The sequence below is a fragment of the Cyanistes caeruleus genome, chromosome 11 (assembly GCF_971803275.1).
Source record: "Cyanistes caeruleus chromosome 11, bCyaCae1.hap1.1, whole genome shotgun sequence".
In the NCBI taxonomy this organism is placed as follows: domain Eukaryota; kingdom Metazoa; phylum Chordata; class Aves; order Passeriformes; family Paridae; genus Cyanistes; species Cyanistes caeruleus.
Genome location: NC_141711.1, coordinates 11,851,178 through 11,876,681, shown reverse-complemented (window position 1 = coordinate 11,876,681; position 25,504 = coordinate 11,851,178). Strand labels below are relative to the sequence as shown.

General features: G+C 62.9%; 1 protein-coding gene across 1 annotated transcript in view; it reads left to right on the top strand.

Annotated features, from left to right (window-relative positions):
• The first annotated feature begins 6,540 nt into the window (after positions 1-6,540).
• Positions 6,541-25,504, top strand: part of COL7A1 (collagen type VII alpha 1 chain) — a 29,629-nt gene continuing 10,665 nt past the window's right edge. Inside the window, exons 1-79 of the mRNA XM_086845748.1 lie at positions 6,541-6,621; positions 7,221-7,311; positions 7,420-7,600; positions 7,678-7,837; positions 7,931-8,024; positions 8,108-8,266; positions 8,456-8,619; positions 8,717-8,846; positions 8,945-9,067; positions 9,624-9,773; positions 10,469-10,588; positions 10,711-10,857; positions 11,029-11,145; positions 11,220-11,369; positions 11,574-11,702; positions 11,789-11,935; positions 12,102-12,227; positions 12,297-12,440; positions 12,522-12,647; positions 12,722-12,868; positions 12,949-13,077; positions 13,155-13,301; positions 13,456-13,575; positions 13,660-13,806; positions 13,882-14,018; positions 14,098-14,224; positions 14,301-14,444; positions 14,515-14,672; positions 14,775-14,816; positions 14,944-14,970; positions 15,080-15,124; positions 15,336-15,428; positions 15,734-15,805; positions 16,092-16,127; positions 16,202-16,255; positions 16,441-16,509; positions 16,601-16,714; positions 17,015-17,041; positions 17,190-17,243; positions 17,356-17,418; positions 17,541-17,600; positions 17,755-17,790; positions 17,927-17,971; positions 18,184-18,219; positions 18,328-18,372; positions 18,479-18,514; positions 18,597-18,623; positions 18,725-18,754; positions 18,914-18,985; positions 19,090-19,149; positions 19,259-19,294; positions 19,440-19,520; positions 19,647-19,682; positions 19,767-19,811; positions 19,910-19,981; positions 20,139-20,183; positions 20,273-20,299; positions 20,382-20,423; positions 21,049-21,129; positions 21,290-21,325; positions 21,428-21,463; positions 21,549-21,629; positions 21,819-21,854; positions 22,082-22,153; positions 22,352-22,396; positions 22,581-22,616; positions 22,773-22,808; positions 22,916-23,020; positions 23,175-23,210; positions 23,387-23,422; positions 23,573-23,620; positions 23,745-23,780; positions 23,956-24,087; positions 24,250-24,459; positions 24,553-24,588; positions 24,768-24,812; positions 24,968-25,039; positions 25,174-25,218; positions 25,370-25,432. Coding sequence (XP_086701874.1) covers positions 7,230-7,311; positions 7,420-7,600; positions 7,678-7,837; positions 7,931-8,024; positions 8,108-8,266; positions 8,456-8,619; positions 8,717-8,846; positions 8,945-9,067; positions 9,624-9,773; positions 10,469-10,588; positions 10,711-10,857; positions 11,029-11,145; positions 11,220-11,369; positions 11,574-11,702; positions 11,789-11,935; positions 12,102-12,227; positions 12,297-12,440; positions 12,522-12,647; positions 12,722-12,868; positions 12,949-13,077; positions 13,155-13,301; positions 13,456-13,575; positions 13,660-13,806; positions 13,882-14,018; positions 14,098-14,224; positions 14,301-14,444; positions 14,515-14,672; positions 14,775-14,816; positions 14,944-14,970; positions 15,080-15,124; positions 15,336-15,428; positions 15,734-15,805; positions 16,092-16,127; positions 16,202-16,255; positions 16,441-16,509; positions 16,601-16,714; positions 17,015-17,041; positions 17,190-17,243; positions 17,356-17,418; positions 17,541-17,600; positions 17,755-17,790; positions 17,927-17,971; positions 18,184-18,219; positions 18,328-18,372; positions 18,479-18,514; positions 18,597-18,623; positions 18,725-18,754; positions 18,914-18,985; positions 19,090-19,149; positions 19,259-19,294; positions 19,440-19,520; positions 19,647-19,682; positions 19,767-19,811; positions 19,910-19,981; positions 20,139-20,183; positions 20,273-20,299; positions 20,382-20,423; positions 21,049-21,129; positions 21,290-21,325; positions 21,428-21,463; positions 21,549-21,629; positions 21,819-21,854; positions 22,082-22,153; positions 22,352-22,396; positions 22,581-22,616; positions 22,773-22,808; positions 22,916-23,020; positions 23,175-23,210; positions 23,387-23,422; positions 23,573-23,620; positions 23,745-23,780; positions 23,956-24,087; positions 24,250-24,459; positions 24,553-24,588; positions 24,768-24,812; positions 24,968-25,039; positions 25,174-25,218; positions 25,370-25,432 — 6,555 coding nt within the window. The 5' untranslated portion in view covers positions 6,541-6,621; positions 7,221-7,229. The remainder of the gene's footprint in view (positions 6,622-7,220; positions 7,312-7,419; positions 7,601-7,677; positions 7,838-7,930; positions 8,025-8,107; positions 8,267-8,455; positions 8,620-8,716; positions 8,847-8,944; positions 9,068-9,623; positions 9,774-10,468; positions 10,589-10,710; positions 10,858-11,028; positions 11,146-11,219; positions 11,370-11,573; positions 11,703-11,788; positions 11,936-12,101; positions 12,228-12,296; positions 12,441-12,521; positions 12,648-12,721; positions 12,869-12,948; positions 13,078-13,154; positions 13,302-13,455; positions 13,576-13,659; positions 13,807-13,881; positions 14,019-14,097; positions 14,225-14,300; positions 14,445-14,514; positions 14,673-14,774; positions 14,817-14,943; positions 14,971-15,079; positions 15,125-15,335; positions 15,429-15,733; positions 15,806-16,091; positions 16,128-16,201; positions 16,256-16,440; positions 16,510-16,600; positions 16,715-17,014; positions 17,042-17,189; positions 17,244-17,355; positions 17,419-17,540; positions 17,601-17,754; positions 17,791-17,926; positions 17,972-18,183; positions 18,220-18,327; positions 18,373-18,478; positions 18,515-18,596; positions 18,624-18,724; positions 18,755-18,913; positions 18,986-19,089; positions 19,150-19,258; positions 19,295-19,439; positions 19,521-19,646; positions 19,683-19,766; positions 19,812-19,909; positions 19,982-20,138; positions 20,184-20,272; positions 20,300-20,381; positions 20,424-21,048; positions 21,130-21,289; positions 21,326-21,427; positions 21,464-21,548; positions 21,630-21,818; positions 21,855-22,081; positions 22,154-22,351; positions 22,397-22,580; positions 22,617-22,772; positions 22,809-22,915; positions 23,021-23,174; positions 23,211-23,386; positions 23,423-23,572; positions 23,621-23,744; positions 23,781-23,955; positions 24,088-24,249; positions 24,460-24,552; positions 24,589-24,767; positions 24,813-24,967; positions 25,040-25,173; positions 25,219-25,369; positions 25,433-25,504) is intronic.

Here is a 25,504-nt window from a genome sequence, read left to right as displayed (position 1 = left end):
GCCAGGGAGGAATCTGTCATTGCCATTGAAAGGAGGAACACATATACCCAGCCCCATCAAGCTGTGTGAAGCCCCTGCAAGGAGTAGCTTCTTGCAGTACAGCTGGCAGCATCCCTGGAACAGCTTCAGCTTCCTAGGCCTGCATGCTGCCTCTCTGCCTTTCCTCCCCGCAGCTCGGTAGTTGCTGTGAGTCCCTGTCACAACCCTGATCGCCCCAGCACCCCATACCACACTGCTGCCTTCTCCTGCCAGTTCTGCAGGGTCCATGTGGGCTCCAATGGTTGGGTGAGCCTGCAGCTGGCCTTGTGTCCTTGAGTGCTGTGCTGGGAGCTGGGCAGCTGCCATTTCCCAGAAAAGCTCAACATCAGGCAGCAGAACAGATTCCATGTGCAGGGAAGGTGGTGCTGCCTTGCCCACTACCCCTGTACCATCTTCTCACAGCATGGGTTGGGAAGGAGGGATGGGGTAGCCATGGCTTCATGGTGCTTGTCCCACTCTTATGGGGAGTAGAGGTGGCACAGGATTTGGGATCTGATGGGCAGCTTGTCCCCACGTGTGACAGGGGCTGCTGTGTTGCTCCTGCAAGTGCCCTGGCTCTGCAGGTCTGGGCTCTGTCCTGCAGACACCCCTGTGTGCCTCTCCAGTCCCTGAAGCCATGGTTCCCCTGGAAACCAAATTTGGGGCAGAGCACCTTGCAAGGCCAGGAGCAGCCCCTGCTGTGACAGCCCCCAGCACCCATCAGGGCCTGAGCTGCCACATCTGCCACACACCTTCTTGGAGGGATGCTGGCGAGGGCTGGAGGCAGTCAGTGGCACCTTGGTGTTTGCAGATAAGGTGATTTCCTCGCTCTCCCCGGCACTGCGGGGAAGCACCAGTGACCTGGCCGTGCCCCGAGCTGCTCTCCCAGGGGCCGGCTGCAGGAGTGACACCTTTCACCTCTGCATCTCTCCCTGGCCCCAGGCGCTGCGCTGCCGGCGGCCCTGCTCCCTGGGGAGCCCGGCAGGGGCTCGGGGCTGGGCGGGCAGGCTGGGCAGCCCCGGTGGGTGCAGGATGGCACGGGCAGGCTGGGCAGCCCCGGTGGGTGCAGGATGGCACGGGCTGGCTGGGCAGCCCCGGTGGGTGCAGGATGGCACGGGCTGGCTGGGCAGCCCCGGTGGGTGCAGGATGGCACGGGCAGGCTGGGCAGCCCCGGTGGGTGCAGGATGGCACGGGCAGGCTGGGCAGCCGCGGTGGGTGCAGGATGGCACGGGCAGGCTGGGCAGCCCCGGTGGGTGCAGGATGGCACGGGCTGGCTGGGCAGCCGCGGTGGGTGCAGGATGGCGTGGTCAGGCTGGGCAGCCCCGGTGGGTGCAGGATGGCACGGGCTGGCTGGGCAGCCCCGGTGGGTGCAGGATGGCACGGGCTGGCTGGGCAGCCCCGGTGGGTGCAGGATGGCGTGGTCAGGCTGGGCAGCCCCGGTGGGTGCAGGATGGCACGGGCAGGCTGGGCAGCCGCGGTGGGTGCAGGATGGCACGGGCTGGCTCAGCCTCCCGGCGTGTCGAGTCACGCCCTGCGCGCCTCCACCCAGCCCGCACATGCCCCGAGTGTGTGCGACCTGGGCTGGCAGCTCTCCCTCGGCTTTCCTTCATCTCTCCTTCCTGCGGGCATCCGAGAGGAAACCACTCCCTCTGCTCTGCCATCCCCGCTCTTGCGTTGCGATGGGTCCCTGGGTCTCCCTTCGTGCACCCCAAACCCCGCAGCGCCCCAGGCGCTGCCAGCCACTGCCTGCTGCTGCCTGCAAACCCTGCAGCCACGGCTGGGCTGGGAGAACCGCCATCCTCGTAACCCCAAGGCAGGGAAATTTTATCTGCCCCTAGAAAGAAGCAGGAGTTTCCTTTCCATAGCTATGTGTGCTGGGCTGGCTGGGGCATCTCTGGGGCATAAGCAGCCACCGTGGGACTGTCAGCTTAAGGAAAAGCCCCATGCAGAGGTGCTGGGGGAGCTTTGCTGCACCTGGTCCCTGCATTTCTACCATCTCCTCCTACGTGCCCATTCTCAAGGGCAAGGCAGGTGGATTTTACTGAGCCTGGACCCAGCTGCAAGTGGGGACTGCAGGGCCAGGAGCAAAGGGGAGATGTTCGTGCCTCAGTCAGTCAAGAAGCTGGATTCCTGCAGAAGAGCCAGGCTCTGTGTGTGGCCACCTGCAGCATGGGGCACTTCAGCCCCTGCCTGCATTCTGCTTATGCCTTCCCCCTGCCTCCCCCTGGGTCCCTGACACTCAGCCCCAGCCACTCTGCAGCCTGTCTGGGTATCCTCAGCATCACCCAAAGCCCAGCCACAGGATGCAGCTGAGGGCAGATTTTTAACTAGGAACTCTAGAGCCCCATTCAGTGCTGCTGACTCCTTATCCTGCTTCCATCATCCCATTGTCACCTTCCCTTTCTGCCATGCTGGCCCCATGCCATTGCAAAGCACTGCCAGCCCTTGGCAGAGCCCTGGTGGTGCCTGGCTCTCCTCTCACTTGCTGTGCCTGAGAAGCAGCCTGGCCTCTGCAGTCACACTGGCCAGGGCTGCCTTCTCCTGGCCAAGGGGAGGGTCACATCCCAGTGGTGTCACTGTACCCTCCTGAGCCCATTTTGCATGGCCAGTGGGGCCTGGCCATATTCCAGCACAGGTTCATGTGATGCTGATGTGCAGATGTGCTGGCAGCAGCCTCCAGACACAACAGTTTACAGGCAGGAAAAACTTTCCATCCCTCCACAGCAGTTGTGGGAGAGCCGGGACATGCACCTACCCCACGGGGAGCCCTGGTCTGGGGCACAGCAGGGTCAGCCTGACCCCAAGCTTGGCTACCTTGGCTACAAGTGGGACCACTTGCCTCCATCATCCATCAGTCACCAGACTGCTGCTGCCTCCACAGCAGCTAAGGTTGCCCACAATTGGGAGCATCCCCTTCGCTTTGGACATCCCAAGAGCTGCTGGGCAGAGAGGGCAGCTCGTTGGCCATGACTTCATCCTGATGTCATGTTTTGATTCCTTTTGCCACAGGGATGTGGCCTTGGGCAGCAGCAGGATGGATGGAGGGTGCTCTAAGCTGTCTCCTCTGGCACAGCTGGGGGGCTGTGTCTATTTCCCTTGTCAAGTGCAGCCTGGAGGGCTGGCATGGCTTTTTCCCACCCCAGACCCATGAGGGTAGGTCAGCAGGTGCTAAGGGCTGACCATTTCCCACCCTGGTCTATTCTGTGGTCTTGGGCTGCTGGGTTGTCCCATGGGGTGACACAAGCATTCCCCCAGGCTGCACAAGGTGTCACCCTGTCCCTCTGGGCTCTCCCTGAGCTGACTGGTGATAGCAGCCAGGCGTCATGGGCCCCTTTCCTGGGATGCTGGGCTGGGTGGCTGAGTGCCACATCATGGAGCTGGCGGTGGCTGGTGCTGGAAGACATTCCTGGAGCATGTCCCAACTGGCTTCTGTGGCAGATGAGGTTTCCCCCTCCAGGCTCTGGCCAGCTCCTCTGCTCTTCACCCGCCTCAGCACCAGCCCCCTGCTGCTCCCCTCCCCAGTGTAAAAGTGCTGGGAGAGGTGGCTTGTCCCTGCCAGCAGCCCCAGAGCTGTTCCATTCATCCCCACTGGCTGGGGATGCTTATGTTGTGCTGGAGTGAGACCACAGTAGGGCCAGAAAACTAAAATCCTGTAAGGGTTGTGCTGAATCCCAGCCCATGTCAGATCAGCACCAGAGGCAGTGGGTGGAGAGGGTGGGCAGAGGCTGGGGGCAACAAGCCCCACACCACCACGAGTGCAGCAGGCTCTGTATCTCACCGTGAAGAGTGACTCATCCCATCCCAGAGAGCTGAAACCTCACCTGGGGCTGAAGATTTTCTACTTGTTTCCCACTAAAGCAGCAGTGAGGCCTCATGTCTGGCAAGCATGGGCAGGGAGAAGCTCAGTTCCTGTGCTTCCCCTGTGCACACTCTCAAACCAGGGGCTCCCTCCCATGGGGCTGGCGTGACCCCTGTGAGGCTCAGGGTTAGTGCTTGCCTGGGCAGTGCCCTGCAAAGACCAGGGTTGTTGGGACCCTGTGGAGGTCTCCTGGAATGTCTCCCGATCTGATTGTCATTTGGGAACCAGGCTGGCATGCGCAGGCAAGGAGCTGGGGTCAGGGTCAGCGTACAAATTTTGCTCAGTGTCAGTGTAGAGGAATCAGTTTGCTTTGGGGCCGAGCCAGGTGGGAGATGGGGAAGCCCAGGTCTGGGCTGTGGGAATGACTAGCGGCTGGGCTGCCAGGCTTTGAGCAGGGTTTACAGCCTTGCGGGATGTTCCCGGAGGGACTGGCGTGCAGCAGCGCGGGGGTGCCCGTGACTCACTCACACCTGGTGCTCTCCATCTGCAGAGGCAGGACCGTCCCGCGCCGGGGGCCGCGGATTCTTTCCCTGGCCCTGGTATGCGGAGGGAAGCTGCGAGACACCGCGGAGGCGGAGACACTCCGGTTTTGGGGAGCCAGCAGCCCTGCGTGCCCCACTCCGGCGCACATGTAAGGGAAAGGCTGCTGGCGAGATGGTCAAGACGCTGCCTGGCTCTGCATGGGGGATTGGGCTTTGGGGACCACCCCAAAGCAGTGCCTGCCCCATCCTGGGGGCCGGGGTGGTGGGCAGAGCCCCCGGCACGGCTGTGGATTGTCGCTGCCCCGGTGCCGCTGCCTGCGGTGCCCGCTGGGCGATGCTCGCCCCGGCGCTGCCCCCGATGCAGCGGTGACCCCCAGCCGCCCGTGCCCTGTCGCCGGCACCGTGCCGTGGGGCTGCTCCTCCAGCTCCGGGCCCGGGGCCAGCCACAGAGCCCTTGGCAGGCCCCTCCGCTCCCTGTTTAACCAAGCCCCTTGTCTAATTGGGACAGGCCGCCCTGTCTTCATTAAACGGGCTCTGGCGGGAGGAGGGTTTGGGGATGGTCCTGACCTGAGGATGCTGATTCACGGCCGGACCCACAGGGCTGGGGCAAGCAGGGGGAAACCTGTGGCCACGGTGAACTTCGGAACCCGCCCGCCAGGTCTGGGGGCCAGGGCTGGGGTCTAAGGAGAGGAAGGCTAATGAAGAGGAGGGGATGCACTGCTTGCTGTGCCTTTAAGAAGAGAGAGGACATCGCCGCTCCTCCCCTGCCTGGGAACAGCTTGTGCCTGGGAAAGTTGCCTGCAGCCGACCCTGGAGCATCTTCGCTCCGTGGCTGGTGGCCCTGCCCCGGGCCTCCAGCTGTGAGGTGGCTCTGGGCCCCAGAGATCCCCATTCCCCTTGCTGTCCACAAGAAGATGCCCCTGGACCTGTCCATTGCCCTGCCACGAGCCAGAGGGAAGCCCCTGGGCCAGTGGCCAGGGGAGCACAGGTATGTGGGGTGCTGGGGGCAGGGGAATGCGGGCTGACCAAGGGGACAGAGGATAGGTGGCAGGGTTTCTTTAGCCAGGGTCAGCCCCAGGTGAGCACAGGCACCAGTGGGGAGGATGAGGTGCTGTGTGATGTGCCCCAAGGAGCAGCGTGGTCCCGCAGGTGCTCTGGGGGTGAGGAGCACCCTGAGAGTCAAGGGTGCACCCTGGGCTGAAGAGGAACCTCTGAGGACCATTCCACCAGTCACAGGATGGACAGGAAGTGAGACCAGGGCGGCACAAGGTCCTTGCCTGCCTTGCTGGGCATGTTCTCCCTTTCTCCTCCTCCCAGCAACTGCAGTCACATCACAGTGGCTTTCCAGTAAGTTTCTCCAGCTCTGGAGTAGGTCTCAGCCACAAGTCTGCTGTGAGATGGTGTTTTGAGAAGGGCAGGATGGTGTTCCCACAGCTGACTCCAGTGCAGTCCCCGTACTAGAACCATGGGTGCTAGAGCCCCATATAATGGGTACCCCCAAGCCATGTGTGCAGGACACATCCTGGGAGAGGCCTGGCTGTCCTGCAGCCTCGTGGGATCTGTGCTGGCATGGGGAGCAGCTCTTCACCACCAGTGTCCTTCCCAGGGCTACTGCTCAGAGCCAGGCTTTAACCCAGATGGTGCCAGGGGCTCAAGTCCCTGTGGCAGCTCCATCCAGCTCTGCCTCAGGCCAAGCCCCAGGTCTCCAGGACACATTCCCCTGAGATGGATGGATGGATGGATGGATGGATGGATGGATGGATGGATGTGGGTGGAAGTGGGTGGCCAGCTCCTGACTGAAAGGTGCCAGAGCTGCTCACCTTCCTGGAAGATGCAGATGCTGAAGAGAAAACTTCCTTGAGCCTTATTTGAGCCCACCCAGCCCCTCAAGGAGTGCCAACTCCAGCAGCAACCGTTCCCGGGTGTCCGCTCCTGCTCCATCCCCATCCCGGAGCCGCTGCGCGTCGTGCGGCCGCGGGGCAGCCCGGGGTGGCACTCGAGCGGGAAGAGCCCGAGGAGCTGCTTTCTTTCTTTCCTTCCTTCCTTCCCTGTCAGGGGAGCGGGCTGGAAAAGCCCTTTGGGAGGCCGGGCTGGGCGGGGGCCGTGCCGCTCCGCTCCCCCCGGACGGTGCTCCGGGCCGCCCTCCATAAAGGGGCGGGAGCGCCGGGGGCCGGTGCGCGCCGGCACCGCCTGCGCCCGGCCCGGCTCGGCACGGATCGGCTCGGAGCGCTGCGGGACGGCGCGGCCCCGCGGGGGCGGTGGGTGAGCGCGGAGCTGTGGCGGGGGTCCCGCTGCGGGTGGGGGCACTGCGGGACAGGAGCGAGCCCCTGCTCGGGCACCCGCGGGCGCTCGCCCACCCTCCCGCGGCGGGGCTCGCACCGCCTGGGCCGGGCCGTGCTTGGCCCGGGACCCGGCGTAGCCAGCGCGGGGGTATCGGGCCAGGTGCCCTCCGCCGCCCGTGCGTGGAAGCGGCGGGACAGGGGGCTGGCAGGCAGGGGGCTGGCGGGCAGGGCTGCCCACGCTGATCCCCGCTGCCCTTGAGCACCTTCCTGGGGCGGGAGGAGCCCCTGCGGGTGGGGGAGCCAAGTACAGCCAGGTACAGCGGCCGGGGTGCGCCGTGGCGTGGGGCAGGGGAAGGGGTGGCGGAGGCAGAAGCCGGGCTGTAGCCGGGCCAGGAGCTCCCTGTATCCCCCGCACCGTGACAGCCCCACCGGCTCTTCACGGGCCAGCTGCTGCCCGCCCGCCCCGGCCCGAAGTGGGGCTCTCCCTGCGCCGTGGAGTGCCTGGGACGGTACTGGCACCCTGCCCTCCCAGCGCTTAGGGCTGGTGTGAGACTGCGGTGGCAGCATCCTATCCTGCAGGCTCCCACGATGAGCAGCCAGCTCCTGCTCCTGGCTGTGCTCCCGGCGCTCCTGGGTCCTCCAGCTGCCATGGCACAGAAGGGGAGCCAAGGTGGGTGCTGAGAACTGGGTGCACACCGTGGGTGGGACAATAAGAAGGCTTCAGCACCAATGTGCCACAGTGCCAGTCTGTGTCCTGAGTGCTGTCACTGCTCTGCAGCAGTGTGCGAGGATGTGCTGGAGGCTGACATCGCCTTCCTGGTGGATGGCTCATCCAGCATCGGAAGGAACAACTTCCGTGCTGTCCGCACCTTCATGGACGAGCTGGTGGGGCCCTTTGTGCAGGTGGTGGGTGAGAAGGCAGTGCGCTTTGCCGTGGCACAGTACAGTGATGACCCACGGTGAGCCCAAGGGAGGGGGCACGTGGGGTGCAAGGTGGCAGGGCTGGGAAGTGACAGTGTCCCCCTGCACTCCCCAGAGTGGAGTTCTCATTCTCCCAGCACACTGATGGCACAAGTGTCCGGAGGGCCATCCAGCAACTGAGCTACAAGGGTGGCAACACGCGGACAGGCGCTGGCTTCCGCTACGTTGCTGACAACTTCTTTGGCCCCACGCAGCGCCGGCCTGGGGTCCCCCAGGTATGTGTAAAGCAATGGCCCTGGCAACGTGGGGAGAAGTGTCAGGTCCGTGGGCCCCATGCTGGATCTCACAGTTCGTTCCTGGCCCTGCAGATCTGCATTCTCATCACGGATGGCAAGTCCCAGGATGATGCCGAGGGGCCGGCAGCAAAGCTGAAGAGCCAGGGCATCAAGGTCTTTGCTGTGGGTGAGTGAGGCTTCTGCACCACATGAAAGAGTCTTCTGCTTGGTTCAGGTTCCTCCCTCACCCATCATCTCCCTCTGTCCCAGGTATTAAGAATGCTGACCACAAGGAGCTGATGCGTGTGGCCTCAATACCTACTGATGCCTTCTTCTTCTACGTTGGTGATTTCAAGCTGCTGGACACGCTGGTGCCACTGATGACACGCAGGGTGTGCACAAGTGTTGGGGGCACCCTGCGCCTGCTGGGTATGGGTCCCCATCCTCCTCCCTGAGGGGCACAGATGCTGCCAGACTGCACACCCTTAGCATCTGTCCCGCCCTCAAAATGACCTCCTGGCTATCCCATCCCTTTGGGCACACATCTGTGCTGCCCCAGCAAGATCTCCCCTCTGCTTCATGCACTGTGGAGCCAACAGCCCCTGTGCTACCCCACAGATGGTCCAAGCCACACTGGCCCCTCCAACCTGGAGATCCCGGAGCGGGGCCTCAACCATCTGCAGATCCGCTGGAGAGCAGCCAGCGGTCCCATCACCGGCTACCGGCTGCAGTACGTGCCGCTGACAGGGCTAGGGCAGCCCATCATGGCAGAGAGGCAGGAGGTGAGTGTCCCCACCTGACTGCTCAGGGTTCCTGGGGCTTCCTGATGCCTCCGTGTGTGACCCGGGGAGGATGAGGGGTGACATTGTTCCTGCCCAGGTGAGCGTGGGGCCACGGGAGACGAGCACTGTGCTACGGGGACTGCGTGTTGGGACAGAGTACCTGGTCACTGTCACCGCCCAGTATGCCAACAGCATCGGCGAGTCGGTGTCTGGCCGAGCACGAACCCGTGAGTGTCCATGTCCACAGGGACAGGGGTGAGAGCAGACATTGGGTGCCTGCAGCACATGGGGCTGGGGACTCATCCCTGTTTCTGTGTGCCTCCAGAAAGCCGTGCTGGCTCCACGGTGGATTTTCGCGTGGTGGAGACTGGACCAACCTTTCTGCGGCTGGCCTGGCGGGCTGGCCCTGAGCCCCCCCAGGGCTACAGCCTCAGCTATGCCGTGCAAGGTGAGGGGATGCTCCCTGCGAGGTCGGTGCTGCCTGGGCAGCCTGTTTTTGTGCAGCCCCTTGGGCAGGGGGATGTGTGGATGGGAGTTAATGCAGGGATACATGCCCAGGGTGTGTGGGTGTGTACCCGCCCACCTTCTCCACGGCAGCCGGCAGGCGTGTGCTGGGTGTGGGGCGCGTGTGTGTGCAGAGGCTGGAGGCAGCCTGTGTTTTCCTGCACCCGGAGGCTTCGTGCGCAAGGCTCAGGGTGTGTGCTTGGGCGTGTACAATGGCTGGGGGCCTGGTGTGGGCCCCCATGGCTGCTGCACATGGGAGGCAGGGAGCAGACCCCTGTCCCAGCCAGGGACCAGGCTGGAGCCACACACCTGGCAGCCCCACCCTGGCCTCAGGCGCTCCAAGGGGTGCCCCTGCCCTGGCCCGCGTCCCAGCCTCTTCCCGGTGCTCCCCACCCCTGGCACTGACTGGCATCCTCAGGGCAGGGTGCAGGCCCACAGCCACCCCTTCCCTGCTGGGCCTGGTGTGTGCCATGTCCCTGTGCCCCCCCACACCCCTCCAGGACAACCTCAAAGGGAGGAGAAGAGCCTGACAGCCAGCGCACAGTCGGCCACGCTCAGCAACCTGCAGCCCGACACTGAGTACGTGGTGGTGCTCCGGCCCCGCTATGCACAGCAGCCCGCTGTCCCTGTCACCCTCACCGCCCGGACACGTAAGTACTGTGCCCTGCCCTGGGCCAAGCCGGGGTTAGGAATGGGTTCCCAGCACAGGGATGCCCCCCTCCAATACTTGGGATGCCCCATTGGGATGGGGCTGCCTGGCCCGTTGCTGCCTGTGGGGGTGGGGATGCAGGTGAGCATGGCTACAAAGTGGTGCTCGCAGCCCCAAAAGTTGCTCCCAGGGCAGGATGCAACACTGTGCGTTCCTAATTTCCTTTTCAGCCTTCTGGGAGCGTTTCCACCAGAGCTTTCCTCCCATGACATAAAAAATGTTGACTGAAAATATGCAGGGCTTGAGTACAGTGCTCTGTGGGAGGAAAGTGTGGTTTCCACCAGGGCAGAGGCTGTTGGAAAGCATCTCCGGGTAGGAGTGGGGGTGAGGCCCCAGGGCAACACCTTTGCAAGCATCAGATTTTGGCAAACCAATTCCTTCAGCTGCCTCAGGCAGTCTTAACCCACAGAAAGTATTTAAGGCATTAAGAGGAAGACATTTGAGCTCCATTTTGCACGAGTTTGGTGCTTTGAAGGAGCCGCCGGAGCGCGGGCTGCACTCAGTGACCTCAATGTGGTTAGCATCCATGAGCAGGGGCAAGGGGGCTTCCTGGAGACAGCAGTTTGCTGAAGGTGCTTCCTGCTGGCCCCTGCCCCATGCTCAGGTGGGAGATGGACAGTCACCTCACTTCCACAGGGCACCTGGTGGGTGTGCAGCACTTGAGTGTCCACAACGTCTCAGCACAGAGCATGCTGCTGGCCTGGCAGCCTGTCAGCGGGGCTACTGGCTACCGGCTCTCCTGGGCCACCCGCACAGGTAGGTGCCTCTCCCAGAGCTTGTGCCCCTTCTGCTGGTGTCCCCTGTGAGGAAGGACAGGAGGGAGCTGGTGGCACCTGCTGCCTGAGCTCCCCAAGGGACTGCTGCACTGGCTCCCACAGGGCAGGACAGGCACAGGGTGGACCTGGATGCTGGGCAGATGTCACATGCATTGGTGGGGCTGCAGCCCAACACTGACTACGTGGTGACGGTGGCCCCACTCTTCAGGCAGCTGGAGGGGCCCACAGCCACTGTGCGGCAGAGGACAGGTAGGTGTTGGGTACAGGTGATGCCATCCTGCTGCTGTGCATGGGAGGAAGCAGGGACCAGCCCTGACAGCCCCTGTCCTTGCCATGTGCGGGGACCAGAGACATGGGCTGGGTGGCTGGCTGGCAGCAGAGTGGCACAAGGTACCCTGGCCCATGGGATCCCTCTTACAGAGGCAGGTACAGACCAGATGCTGCAGACCAACATCCTGGGCCCCACATCCATCCAGGTGCTCTGGACCAGTGCCCGTGATGCTCGTGGCTACCGTCTAGAGTGGAAGAGAGCCACAGGTGGGCTTGGGGTGCCTGTTGCCCCTGTGGGTCCTCCATGCCAGCAGCTGGCTGTGATCCTTCCCTTCCTGCAGGACCAGAGCCCCCCAGAACGGTGTCTCTCCCCAGCAGCACCAATACTTACCAGCTGACGGGGCTGAAGCCAGGCACCGAGTACCGCATCACCCTCTACACGCTCTATGATGGTGGGGAGGTGGCCACCCCCGTCACCACCTTTCAGACAGGTGAGTGCTTCTAGGGGTCCCCTAAGTTGTCCCCCACCGTCCCAAACCTTTGGCATGGAGAGATGTCCCGCTGGGCATTGCTCAGCCTGAGGACTGCCTCGGCCACGCGACCCCTCAGCTGTCTGGTCACAGCCCAGGATGCGTGTGGGGGTCGCTCTGTCCAAGCTGTGCCATTCCAGCTGTGCCTTACATGTTCCCTCACAGGCGTAGAGGCACCCGTGGGTGCTGTGTCAGACCTGCGGCTTGTTGAGGAATCAGGCAGATGGGTACGGCTGAGCTGGACCGCTGTCCCCAGTGCCACCGAGTACAAAGTGGTGGTGCGCAACAACCAGGGTGAGTCTGTGGGCAGGGGCACGGGTGGCACCTGGGACATCCTGCCCAGCTGGCGCCAAGTGACCACACTGCCCTGCTCCTGGCAGATGGCACAGAGAGGACGAGGCGCATCCCAGGGAGCCAGACGGGGCTGGAGCTTGGTGACCTTCGGGAGGGCATCACCTACCTGGTGCGTGTCTCGGCACTAGCAGGCGGTCAGGAGGGCAGTGCTGCCACACTCACCATCCGCCTCAGTAAGTCCACATCAGGGTTTGGTGCCAGGAGTTCTGGTGCTGCATGTTCCCACTCTGGCATGCATCCGGCATGCATCTCCCTGCAAACCCTCTCGGGGTGGCAGCTTGGCTGCGGGGTCCCTTTGGACTCCCCAAGGTGACGCTGTGGTACTGTGGGGTGGTGCAGAGTATCCAGAGGTGGGCAGCATTTCAGACCTGCGGGTGATGGAGGCCGGTCCCAGCCAGCTGCGGGTCACCTGGCGAGGGCTACCAGGCGCTGGGGGCTACCTGCTGACGTGGCAAGGCAGTGACGGTGAGTGTATGGACCATGGGATGCTGTGGCAGCAGTGCTGGAGCCCTTCCTATCCCAGCCATCTCTTAGGTGTGAAGAAATCCCGCTTCCTCCCTGCTGACCCCACCACCTTCACCATCGAGGGGCTGCAAGCCAACATCGTCTACACCATCGGTGTCTCAGCCATTGTGGATGGCCGTGAGGGCAGCCCTGTCACTGCCACAGGACGGATAGGTGAGGTAACCCCTGCTTGACAGTGCTGTCTGGTGCCATTTGCTATGAACCTGGGTGACAGTGGTTCTCTTGGTGTCACAGTGCCAGAGCAGGTGGGGAAGGTGACCCAGCTGGAGGTGCAGGCATCCAGGAGCAATGTTGCCCGTGTCACCTGGGTCGGTGTGCCGGGAGCCACTGCCTACCATGTGGTGTGGAGCCGCAGGGACGGTACTGTGGGATGGGGATGGGGGCGGGCTGTGATTGTGGTAGGGTGGGGGGCCTGATGCCACAGTCCTTGGCAGGGAGTTTGGAGAATAGTCGGCGAGTTCCTGGCCACATCAACTCTTTTGACATCCCCAACCTGGAGGGAGGCGTGTCCTACATTGTGAAGGTGACGGCACTCATTGGCAACCGGGAAGGCAACCCTGTCTCCGTTGTCGTCACCACCCGTGAGTGCTGGGTCAGGGGGCATCACCCCAGGGTGGCACTGGGCACTCCTGACCCTAATGTCTGCCCCTCTGCTCCACAGCGGAGGCAGTGCCCCTACGCCCCGTCAGCGGCTTCCAGGTGACCGAGGCCTCGGAGCACCGCCTGCGCCTGACCTGGCTGCCAGTGGCTGGCAGCACCGGCTACCGTCTGTTCTGGCGCCTGGCTGAAGGCAAGTGTAGCTGGTTGGCAGCCCTGCATCCCTGCCAGCCCCCACTGCACCCCCTCACGCCCCTCTGCCCCTTCCAGGGGGGCCCCAGCATAGTCAGCAGCTCCCAGCCACCTCCAGCTCTTATGATCTGTCGGGACTGGAACCGGGCCGGCGCTACCATCTCAGCATCACCAGCCTGGCTGGCAACCGAGAGAGCGAGCCAGCCACCATCACTGCCATCACCAGTAAGGGACTGCCTGGGGCCAAGGCAGCATAAGCCCCCATGGCTTGAGCCCAGAGGGGCACCCAGGGATTGGACTGTCCCAGCACTGGGCTGGAGAGAGAGCAAGTTGGGGGCTGCCCCTTGAAGCTGGGACACCCTTTCCTCTCCTTTGGTAGCTGCCACAAGCCGCATCACCAGCCTGAGGGTGACGGAGGTGCAGAGAGATTCGGTGACTCTCACCTGGACCCCAGTCCCTGGTGCCTCTGGCTATGTCCTCTCCTGGAGCCCTCCCGCAGGTGAGATGAGTGGGTTGCCCCAGGATGGTGGGCAGCATCCCCACAGGGGCTTGCTGACCCCTCTGACTGTCCCCTGGGCGGCAGCTGGTGGGGAGAAGAGGCGGATGCTGCCCAGCACTGCCAGCTCCCAGCAGGTCTCCGGGCTGCGCCTGGGCCAGCGCTACACCTTCACCCTCCGCCCGCTCCTGGGGAGCGCGCCAGGTGCCGAGGTGTCCGTCAGCGAACGCACAGGTACTGGGGTCACTGCAGGGGTGGGCTGGGCTTTTCTCCATTCTGGTGCTGGCTTCACCCCTTCCCGGCCTGCAGTCTGCAGGGATGCCCTCGGTGACGTGGTCTTCCTGGTACACGGCACCCGCAACAGCTCCTCTGGTGCCGACGCTGTCCGCACACTCCTCTCCAACACCGTGTCTGCCCTGGGGCGCCTGGGCCCTGAGGGCACACAGGTAGGCTGCTGCCACAGGGCTGGGGGCTCAGGGGGCTTGGGTGGGCCGTGGTGCCCACTGCTGCCCTGCGCCCTTGCAGGTGGCCCTGGCCACATACAGCTACCGCAGCCTACCCTGGCTGCTCCTCAACCGCTCCAGTGACCTGCCCGCTGTGCTGGAACAGATCCGCACCATGCGCTATGAGGAGCCCAGCGGCAACGCCATTGGTGAGGGGGGCGCTAGGAGCTGGGCAGTGGTTTCTGGGATCCTGCTGACTGTCCCTTCTTTCTTCTCCCTCTCTAGGGGCAGCCATCACCTTTGCCAGGACCTACCTGCTGAGTCCTGGCGCGGGGCGCCGTCCCGGGGTGCCAGCAGTGCTGGTGGTTCTGGCTGACAGCCCTTCTGGGGATGATGCCATCACTGTGGCCAGGGATGTCAAGGCTGCAGGTGAGGACAATGGGGTCTCATCAGGGTGTGCAGGGACTTCTGTGGGGTGCTGAGGGTGCTCTCGGCTCAGGGGTCCAGGTGCTGGCAGTGGGCATGGAGGGGGCAGACCGGGAGCAGCTCCGGCGCATGGTCACCAGCGAGGATCCGCGGTACATCTACCATGGCAGAGACCTGGCAGAGCTGGAGGGAGAGCTCACTGACGACCTCTGCACCATCATCTCCACCAAGGTAAGGGCCAGAGAACCTCGGGGGTGTGGAGGGGAAGCAGCCCCATGTAAGCCGGTGGGTCTCCTATCCCTGTGTTCACACAGGCTTGTCTTTTCTTGCCAGCCAGTGCCAAAGCCGAAGCCCTGCACTGTGCAGTGCCCCAAGGTGAGCTTCTCGAGGCTGTGCCGTGCTGTGCCGTGCCACAGGAGCTCAGCATGGGTCAGGGACCCCTAGCTGCTGATGCAGGGAGTTAAGTACAAGAGTGTTAACCCCTTCCCTCTGTCCTCTGCAGGGTGAGAAGGGAGACCGCGGTGAGGCAGTGAGTGTTTTGGTGACACCCCGCCACCAGCTGGTGGCTCTGGGGGGTTTGCATCTTCCAAACCATGGCAGCTCACAGAGGATGCTCACTACTGGCTTTGTCTCTGCAGGGACTGCAAGGACGTATGGGACCACCAGGTCTCCCTGGACAGCCGGTAATAACCTGATGGAAGGGGGCATAAGAGGGGCAGCTCCCTGGAGAGGGCAGTGTCATGGTCCCCATGTCTTCATGTTCCCTTGTCCCTTTGTCCTGCCAGTGGGTGGGTGTGGGACAAGGACATGCCCAGCTCTTGCTACAGGGGTAGACAGGCAACACCTCTTGACCACCACCTGCCACCCACCCTGTCCTCTCCACTGTGTCTCCAGGGTCGCCACGGGCTTCCTGGCCCCCCAGGACCACCAGGGCCACGGGGTCCACCAGGAGAGAGTGCTGAGAGTCCAGGCAAGAAGGGGGACAGGGTGAGTACCTCTGGCCTCTCACCTAGACATCCCAGGATCCTGGTGACCTAGCTCCATGTGGCCTCTCACTGCCCCTTATCCCTTGGGTCTCCACACCTATGCTGGAGGGGAAATCCCACTGAAGAATCCAGCCTGCACCCTCACAGCCCTGCTCAGCACATGGGGGAAAGGCACCCTGGAACAGAGCTCTGCCTTGGGGCTGCCCTGAGCTCCCAGTGCTGGGACCAGCACTGCCTGGGGCACTGGAGGAGTCTGGCACTGCTGGGGTACACCAGATGCTGGCATGATGCTCCTCTGTCCTGCAGGGATTTCCTGGAGCTGATGGGACACCAGGAAGCCCTGGACGCCCTGGGAATCCTGGTTCACCTGGGCAGCCAGTGAGTAAGGGTGTCCCTTGGCTTTACTGCTGCACAATGGACTCTTCCCATTGCCTTACCTGCTCCCTGAGCCAGCCTGTGCTTCCCTGCTCCCTGTGCTTCCCTGCTCCCTGTGCTGGGGGAGTCTCAGAAGCTGGCAGGGTCACTGCTGTCTCCTGTGTGGGTATCCCAGGCAAAGTCTATCCTTGCTTTGGCTGGAGATGCCATGCCATCCCACCCCATTCCATCTCATCCCATCCTCACTCCACGTGAACACGTGTTCACCTCCTGAACTGTTGCTTTCTAGGGCATCCAGGGCATCCCTGGTCCTCGAGGGGATCCTGTGAGTATGGCCCCAGCTCTCCCTGACCCTTCTCACACCCAACGCCCCCTCTCATTCCCATCTTTCCTTCCCAGGGGACACGGGGGCCGGTGGGACTTACTGGCCCAAAGGGGGAGAAAGGTGAACCGGTAGGTGATGGACAGGGGGCTGCCCCGCAGGGGTCCCTGGGGAGCACTGGGGACCCTGGTGGGCACATCTTGGCACCTGGCATTTCCTGGCTCCAGGGTCTCCCCATCTCCCTGCCAGACTCCTGGCACTGTGGCCGCAACAGGGCACATGCAGTCACTGATTTTTCCTCCCCCTCCTCGTGCAGGGAGAGCCCAGGGTGATCATGGATGGAGAACAGGGGCTACCAGGCCGGAAAGGGGAGCCAGGTGTGCCGGTAGGTGTGGGAATACAGATGTGAAGGGGTCTCTGCCAGCACCCCCAGCCCACGCCACAGCCTCAGCTGACGGAGCACCTCTGTCCTCTAGGGCAGCCCCGGCTCACCTGGGATCCCTGGCCCACGGGGGCCCCTTGGTGATCCAGGCCCCCCTGGTGCACTCGGACCTATGGGGCTACCGGGACCTCCTGGGGAGTTTGTGAAGGTACATCCCTCTGATGCTGCATGGGGATGGCTGGGGGATGTGTGGGCAGATGGATGGGGGAACAGCCAGCTGCTTGGAGCTGCTTCCCCGTGGACTCCTCCTGGCCCTGCTCATGGGCTGTGCCCTCCACCAGCTGTGCCTGCACACATATGCACGTGCCTGAGCTGCTGCTGGGCAGCGTGGGGAGAGGCACACAGGCATGCACATACCCTAATGCCACTGATGATGGGCTCTGCCATATTCAAGAGGGGCATGGGAGCAGCCCAAACTGCCCTTATTTGCTTTTTTTTACCCTTGCAGGGAGAAAAGGGTGACCGAGGGGAAAGGGTGAGTGGCTGTGCATTTCCCTGACTCCTCTGCCCTACTGGATGGAGGTCCCTTGAATGTCCAAGGGCACTGCAGCTCAGTCCTCAGGGTGCTGAGGAGGACTGAGCCCTCAGGGCAACCACACAGCAGCTGAGCCTTCTCTCTGCAGGGCCCTCCTGGATTCATAGATGGGGCAGTACCTCGAGGGGATCCTGGACCCCCAGTGAGTCGAGCTCCTAGGCCAACAGGGTTGACAGAGGGGATCAGGGCTGTGGTGCCTATGTGTGCCCAGGGCTGATCTGCGTCCTCAGGAGCTGGGATTTTCTCTCTTGCAGGGCCTGCCTGGGGAACCTGGGCCTCGGGGCCCTGCTGGGCCCCCTGGCCTGAAGGGAGAGAAGGTAGGAAGGTGTCAGGGATGCTCCCCACTGGGGCTGGACCTCACACCACTCTCCAGTGGGGATTCCCATCTAATGGGCATCTCCATGCCATGAGCATGGCTATTGCCTTTCCAAATCTCTAGGGTGATGGCATAGAAGGTTTCCCAGGGTCACCTGGCCGCCCCGGGGACCCAGGAGACAGGGTGAGTTTCCTGAGAGAAGGTAAGGCAGGCAGGAGCTGGCCATGCCAAGAGCCAAGCCCCAGGGGCACACCTGAGGGCTCCTGCTTTGGACAGCCTGGGCATTTGCCTTGTCACACCTTGTCACACCTTGTCACATCTCCATTCTCCTTCGCAGGGTCCTCGGGGACCACCAGGGGAGCAGGGCAGGAAGGTGAGTGCTGCAGGGACTGGAGGGACACTCTTGCCATGCCTTTGGCAGGGAGAAAAGGGTTCTGGGTTCTGTGCCAGGACCCAGGATGTCCCCCAAAGGTACTGCTGCCCCTGACCCTGTGTTTCTCCTATACCAGGGAGACCGTGGGGCACCGGGCGAGCTGGGAGAGACGGGTGAGAAGGTGAGATGGTGCCAAAGCAGACCAGTATTGACTGGTCCTGGTGTCCCTGAGACCTGGTGGTGGCTGTGCCTGGGGATTGCCATCACAACCCATCGTTCTTGGATGGATTCAGGGCTGAATCATGAACAGCTGTGGAGCAGTGTGTGGGGTGGGGGCAGTGTGGTGTAGAGGGAGGAAAGCTCCCTGAAACTCTCCTCTGCTTTGCTCTGCAGGGAGACCGTGGTGTGCCGGGCCCACAGGGTGAGAAGGTAGGTGTGCTGGGGCAACTGTGGCATGGTGGAGTGATGCCTGGAACGGCCACCCTGGCTGGGGGTGTCAGGATGCCCACACGCCTTCCCCTTCCTCCTCTCCTGCAGGGTGAGACGGGAGCCCCAGGGTACCCAGGGCCATCAGGCAGAGAGGTGAGTCAGGGTAGCAGGTGTAGTGCTGTGGAGCCAGGAGCTGCCATGCCCTGCCTGAATGTTCCCAGGCACTGCCAGCCCCCTGAGGTCTCTGATCTTGCCATAGGGAGTTCCAGGACCGGCTGGCCCCCGCGGGGAGAAGGTGAGGGCAAAGTGGGGTCCCAGTGGTGTGGCAGGGGTCTGTTGGGGAAGGGGCTGGCAGTGACACCTGTCTCTCTCTGCAGGGTGATCCAGGACCACCTGGCAAGCCAGTAAGTGATGCTGCCCAGCAGGTCCTCCACTGCCTGCCCTAGCCCCAGGACAAGGGAGCCATGGGCAGTGTTCAGCATGGTCCCCTCTGCTTCCCCTCCAGGCTCCCAGTGTGTCTGGTGTTGGAGAGAAGGTAACCCTGGCCCAGCTGTGCCCTCCACCCTCTGGGCACGGCTGTGGGCTGGGGAGGGGGATTGCACAGTTGGGCTCATCCTGGTCCCAGGCCTGGCTGTCCACAGCTGCAGTGGGGAAAAAAATGTGTGGTTTGGGGTGCTGATTTTGTCTGCTCCAGGGTGACAGAGGTCTCCCAGGACCAGAAGGACCTCCTGGCCCCAAGGGTGACACAGGAGATAAAGGTGCCCGTGTGAGTACTGTCTTGAGGATAGGAAGCACAGGGCACATGGCACAGCCCTCCCCAGACTCATGGTGCCTGTGCTGTTGCTCCATGCTATGTCCTTTCATGTCTAGGGTCCCCCTGGCCTGAGCATCCCTGGACCAGCTGGCCCCAAAGGCGAGCAGGGCGATCGGGTGAGTCTGGGTGCACCCTGAGGGCACCAGTTCATGGGCCTGCTCCCTCCCCTGTCAAGGGGTCACCAAAGTTCCCAGTGACACGTGCTCTTCCTCTCCAACAAACCAGGGTATCGTTGGCCTCACAGGCAGGAGTGGCCCAAAGGTAATGTCACTGCCCTTCCATTCATCTGTCCATCTGGCTGGCTGGCTGTCTGGCTGGCTCTAGAGGGGCTGTTCCTGCAGGCTGTGCCCTTTCTCTCCCCGGCTGCCCAGACTCTGCCCTGACTGTCACCCCTTCCCTTGCCTAGGGTGACCCGGGAGAGCCAGGGGAGAAGGGGGAGCCGGGCCGAGCAGGCACCCCTGGGCAGACCGGGATGCGAGGCAAGGAGGTAGTGTGGGACAAGGGGCTATGGGGCACTGTGGCCCTGAGGAGAGGGGGGGCTGGCAGGGAGCAGGGGGATGCTGGTGACTTGTACTTTTCTCTCCTGGCCGGTGCCCGCTGATTTGTGCCGCAGGGAGAGAGAGGAGAGAAAGGTGATGAAGGCACCCCGGTAAGTGAGAGCCCCCAGGACCACTGCCCCTCTCCCCACTGCCCCTGTTCCTACTCCCCCCACTCACCCCCTCTTTCCCCACAGGGTGAAGCGGGTCTGCCTGGCAAACCTGGAGACAGGGGTCCCCGGGTGAGTGCAGGGCTGCTGGGCACCGTGGGGCAGGAGAAAGACACATGGCCTCGAGATGGCTCCTGCTAATGCACATCTTCCCTTTGCCCTCCACCCAGGGCCTTCCTGGCTACCGTGGCCCCCCTGGGGAGAAAGGTGACTTGGGGGACCCAGGACCTGAGGGCAGGAATGTGAGTACCCCCTTGTATGTACCCACTGCTCCATGGACACCCAGCACCCCTCACACCTCATTGCCCCACACCCACCCTTGCCCCAGGGTACCCCCATCCCACAGGACCCACACCCCACACGTCCCCCACCCTCTGACTCCTCCCCTCTTTCCTGCAGGGCAGCCCTGGAGCACCAGGGAGCAAGGGTGACCGTGGGGACCCGGTGAGTGATGGCAGGGCCACGTGTAGCCCCCCACCCCAGAGCCAGCTGTGTCAGCTCCCCTTAATCTGTTTCCCTTGCCCTTCTTTCAGGGGCCTCCTGGACCCCCAGGACGAGCTGTAAGTTCTGCCTCTCTCTTCTCCCTGCCCATGGGCTGGTGTCCAGCCCTGTGTGCTCCAACAGCTCCTCTCTGCCCCATAGGTCGATGCTGGGCTTGGAGGAGTGGGAGAAAAGGGTGAGAAGGTAATGAATGAGTCCTTGGGATGGTGGTGGTGGGATACCCTCTGCTGTCCCCTGGGCTCTGCCTGGCCACTGGGATCACTGTTCATCAAGCCCTCCCTGCCCAAAACAGCCTCTGCCACATGCAGCTGATGATGTGCACCATGACTGAGAGGCACATGGAACTTGGGGGCACATGGGCTGACACGTGCCCCATGATGGGAGGAGGCCCTGTAGGGCTGAGGTTTCCAAAGGAACTGGTGTGCTCCTGGCTCCCCAGCCCCACAGGGGTCCCGTGGCAGCACCCAACACTGCAGGTGTTCTGCTTTTACAACCCAGCTTAGGCTCAGGACAGTTTTGGCCACAGGTTGTGCTCTGTGCTGGGTGGCATTGTGGTCCCCAACTGTGGTCAAGCTGGCTCCTGGTTCAGCAGTGCTGCTCGGTGCCTTTCTTCTGCAATTACACTCTGGCCCCCATTCCCCCAAGTGGGAGCTGCACTGAGCCCAGCCACCTCTTTTTCAGCCTGTGCCTCTTACTTTGAGACTTTCCTCTCATCCCACCCCTAAACCACATGGCACCAGCACTGTTTACTCTGGTGTAGGCTTGGTACAGCACAGTACCCTCTGACCACTGTGCCCTTCCCTGGCAGGGGGACCCTGGGGACCCGGGCAAGAATGGCGTGAAGGGTGCCCAGGGTGATGCTGGCTCCCCTGGAGTGCCTGGAGAGAGGGTAGGTGCTGGCTGCCTGGTGTGGGGGGCACTGGGACAGCACGATGGGTGATGTTCTGCAGGGGGACCGGGGTCCTGGTGTGCAGGGACTGCCTGCTGAGCACCCAGGATCCTCTCCTTTCCCCCCATGCCCCACTGCTGAGGATGTCTCTCTCCTGCAGGGTGTGGAGGGCCCCCGTGGTCCCCCTGGCACACGGGTAAGTGTCCCCTTTCCCACGGGGGTCTGAATGGGGGACCTGTTCCCTGTGCAGCTCCTGTTAATGGGGGACATGATGCTCACTTCTCCTCTGACCCCATAGGGTGACCCTGGGGACCGAGGCCTGCCAGGAGAGAAGGTAAGGGGATTGGGGGCTGAGGGTTGCCCCACAGAACTCCCATCCCACCCCAAAGCTCCAACTGTCCTGCCCTGCTCTCTTACAGGGGGACCGTGGCCCCCCAGGGCTGGATGGCCGAAATGGGCTGGAAGGCAAACCTGGGCCCCCAGGGCCTGCTGGACTGCGGGTGAGTGTGGTCCAGGGTGGGGGGAATGTCTGTGCTGAGTGCCACGGGTGACATCTGGGGGATAGAGGGATGATGCGGGGGGAGGAGCTGTCCCCCTGGACACTCTCTGCTCCAGGCTGGGGATGCTCTGGAGGGGGGGCCTTTGGCAGGATGGGAATGTCCCTGTCCTCACCTCCTCCTTGCCTGCAGGGGGACCCGGGAAAGCAGGGAGATCCTGGATGGGATGTAAGTACCTCTGGAGAGGGCAGGTTTAGGTTGTGTTCCTGCTGGGGCCATCAGACTTGCAAGGGACCAGTGTCCTGTCCCATGCTTCTTGGCCCAGGGCAGTGCAGCAAGACCCTCCCCTGTCCCCAGCAGAGTGCCACTGCCAGTCACACTGCCTGCTCCCAGGGCTGGCTGTGGCAGATGGGTGCTCTGCTGCCTTGTGCTCCCACCATCTCCTTTCCCTACAGGGGCTGCCTGGGCTGCGTGGGGAGCAGGGGCCACCTGGCCCCGTGGGTCCCCTTGGACCACCTGGCGTGCCTGTAAGTACCAGCCACCCTGCACCCTAGGGACACATCCTGTCCCCTGCCCTCTGGGGATCCCAGCTGGATCACTCCTGTGCCCAGCTCCCCCTTCCATGCACCTTGAGGCTCCAGTGGGGCCCAGGCACCCCTGGCTGCTGGTGCCCTGGCTGGTGGAGAGCCTGGCGAGTTCCCTCACTGCCTTTTTTTTCCTCCCAGGGCAAACCCGGTGAGGATGGCAAACCTGGCCTGAATGGCAAGAATGTGAGTAAGGGAAACAGGGCTTGACTTTGGGGCTCTCCCAGGATGCTGAGGGATAGTGATCCCAATACAACATAAGGCAAGGGGAGGATGTGGCAAAGAACCCCTATGGCTCTGAGCCATCCTCTGGTTTGTACCCATGTTGAGATGGTTGAGTGGGGTGCTGACAGGCAGCCTTTGTTCCCAGGGAGAAGATGGTACACCAGGAGAGGATGGGAGAAAGGTAAGGAGATGATCCATGGGTGGTTCCTGTGTGTCCCTGCACGGTCCCCATGTGATCCCCCCAAGCCTGGTGGCTCCACCCTGCCCGGACCAGGAGCACCATTTCATGGTGTGCGGATGGGGCAGCATCCCTCCAACTGCTTTCTCTCCTGGTTAGGGAGACAAAGGCGATACAGGACTACCTGGGAGAGAGGTGAGTACTCCCCAAAGAGGAGTGTGTGATGGGGAGTGCTGGGTACATGCCCCATCAGGGACAGACCTGGGTCCCACATTCTGGGGGTCATACTGCTCTCTCGGCAGGGCCGCAGCGGTGCCAAGGGCGAGCAGGGGGACAGAGGTGTGCCAGGCCCCCTGGGCCCCCCTGGCCTTCCTGGTGTCCCAGGGCAGGTTGGCCCCCCAGGCCAGGTGTGTAGTTCTCAACCCCATGGTGCCACTCAGCACCAGACCCTGGAGTCTGGAGTGCTCTGAGGCAGGCAGGACCCCCATCCATGGCTCCCTCAGGACACTGCTCTGTGTCCATGGGGACAGGGTGCTATTGTGTCACCTCCATGTCTTCTAGGGCTCCCCAGGCCTCCGTGGGGTGGCTGGACCAAAGGTAAGTGTGCTCCTGACCCCCAGTCCCCCAAGGCAAAGGTCTGGGGGGACCACATACCAGAGGTAATAAGTCCCTGGCAGGAGTCCCCACCCCCAAGATGACAAGGCTGGACCCTAGTGCTGCAGTTGGTGCTGAGCAGCCTGACTGCTCCCCTTGATCCCTTTGCTGTGTTTCAGGGGGACCCAGGGGAGCCTGGACTGCGAGGGGAGCCGGTGAGTACCCAGCACTGAGCCTGACAAGCTGCGAGCACCTCAGTCACAACCACGGCCCCTGCCCAGGCAGCAGCAAAGTGTTAAGTCTGAAACCTACTAAGATTGCTGCACCTCTGTACATCTTCATTCCCTCTTTTCCTGTAAACCCAGGGGCGACCTGGCAACCCTGGAGCACGTGGAGACCCTGGGACTACCGTGGTGAGTCCCTACCCTGAACTGTCCCTGCTGTGCTGGGACAGCAGCATCAGCCCTGGGGGACAGAAAACTGTCCACAGCCTCTATGGTGGGAGCTTAGTTGGTTTTTAATGTCTTTTTATTGCAGAACATTGAACGTAGCCTGGAGGCGCTTGGCATCAAGGTATGTATTTCCTGACGGTCAGGCTGGGGCTTTTTCTTGCCACATGGCAGCAGGAAGAGGGCATGGGAGGTGGTGGGAGATCCGAGCAATTTAGGGCATCTTAGCAGGACTGTGGGGTGCTGCTGCAGCTGGGTTCCACTTACGCCCTGACTGGTGGCTCTCTCCTCCCTCCCAGGTTTCATCCCTGAAGGAGCTCACGGGTGCCTATGATGGGAGCTCAGACTCATTTCTGCCGGTGTCCGAGCGGCTGCGGGGCCAGAAGGGCAGTCGGGGGGATCCAGGAGAAAGGGGGCCCCCAGGCCGAGAGGTGAGTGGAGTCAGGCTCGATGCCAAGCCCCAACACCCTGCCCCAGTCCTGCTTTCTGCGCTGGCTGGGGGTTCATGGAGCCGGCTCAGCCCTGGGGTTCTCAGGGGGGGCTCACAGCCCCACCTCAGAGCTGGATCTGGCAGCACAGCTTATGTTTTGCAGGGCTCCTTAGGCTTCCCTGGCGAGCGAGGACCCAAAGGTGACAAGGGGGACCCAGGTACCCCCGGCCCCCAGGGCCCCATGGGCCGGGCCGTGGGTGAGCGGGGTCCCGAGGGCCCGCCTGGGCAGCCAGGGGAGCCTGGCAAGCCAGGCATTCCTGGGGTGCCGGGCCGGGCTGGGGAGCTGGGGGAATCCGGGAGGTCCGGCGAGAAGGTGAGTGTGTGTGGAAGTGCGAGGTGAAGTCTGGGGGACCTGGTCTAGGGGCTTGGGGACAGCCCTGTGACAGCCACCGTGGTGTTTTCACAGGGTGACCGAGGTGAGAAGGGTGACCGAGGTGAGCAGGTGAGCTGGGATAGGGACATAGTGCCCTCCATCCTCTCTTGTGTTGTGCCCCTCTTGAGGGGATGCAGGGCTCTCTGTGGGGCAGGCAGATGCCCTGTGGAGGCCAGGAGTGGCCATGCCAGGAAGGCTCTACTCTCCCATGCCCTTTGACACTCAACCTATTTCTCTACCCTTCTCAGGGAAGGGATGGCTTGCCTGGACCCCCAGGGCCCCCAGGGCCCAAGGTAGGTGATGGCTGCTGCTGGAAACCATCGTCAAGATGCCAGCCTGCCCCTCTGGGGATGGATGGCCACATCCAGTCCCTTGGAGAGGGCTTTGCCCCTGATGGGACCTTCCTGAGGTCCCCTGGGTGCTGGCCCTGACTGTGCCCTGCCCACAGGTGGACGTGGTGGAGGGCAGCCTGATGGGCCTCCCAGGAGAACGTGGCCCCACCGGACCCAAAGGAGCCAAGGTGTGTGTCTGGTCTGAGACGAGAAGGGCAGCTGAGACAACTGAGCTGGGGTGACATCACGAGCTGGGGCTGAGGATGGTGGTGGGGCAGAGGGGCAGCAAGGGCTGATGCCATCTGTCTTCTTCCCAACACAGGGTGAGCCAGGAGCTGAGGGCGAGCGGGGACCCAAAGGAGATAAGGTCTGAGGTTTTAAGTCTCCAGAGTCAAAAGGGAGCAAAGCCCTGGGTGAGGGCACTGCTGGGCACACCCCTCTTTGGGTGTCAGCAGGCCCTGGGAGGTCATGGGAAGGTCCCTGCCTGTCCTGTGACCCTGTGCCTGTCCCCACTGCAGGGTGAAGGTGGCTTGAGGGGTGACCGAGGGGAGCCTGGCGAGAAGGGCAGGGACGGCGCCCCGGTGAGTGCCGCACTGTTCCCCTGCCTGGCGCTGACCCGGACCCTGCCTGGCACTGACCCCATCCCTTCTCCA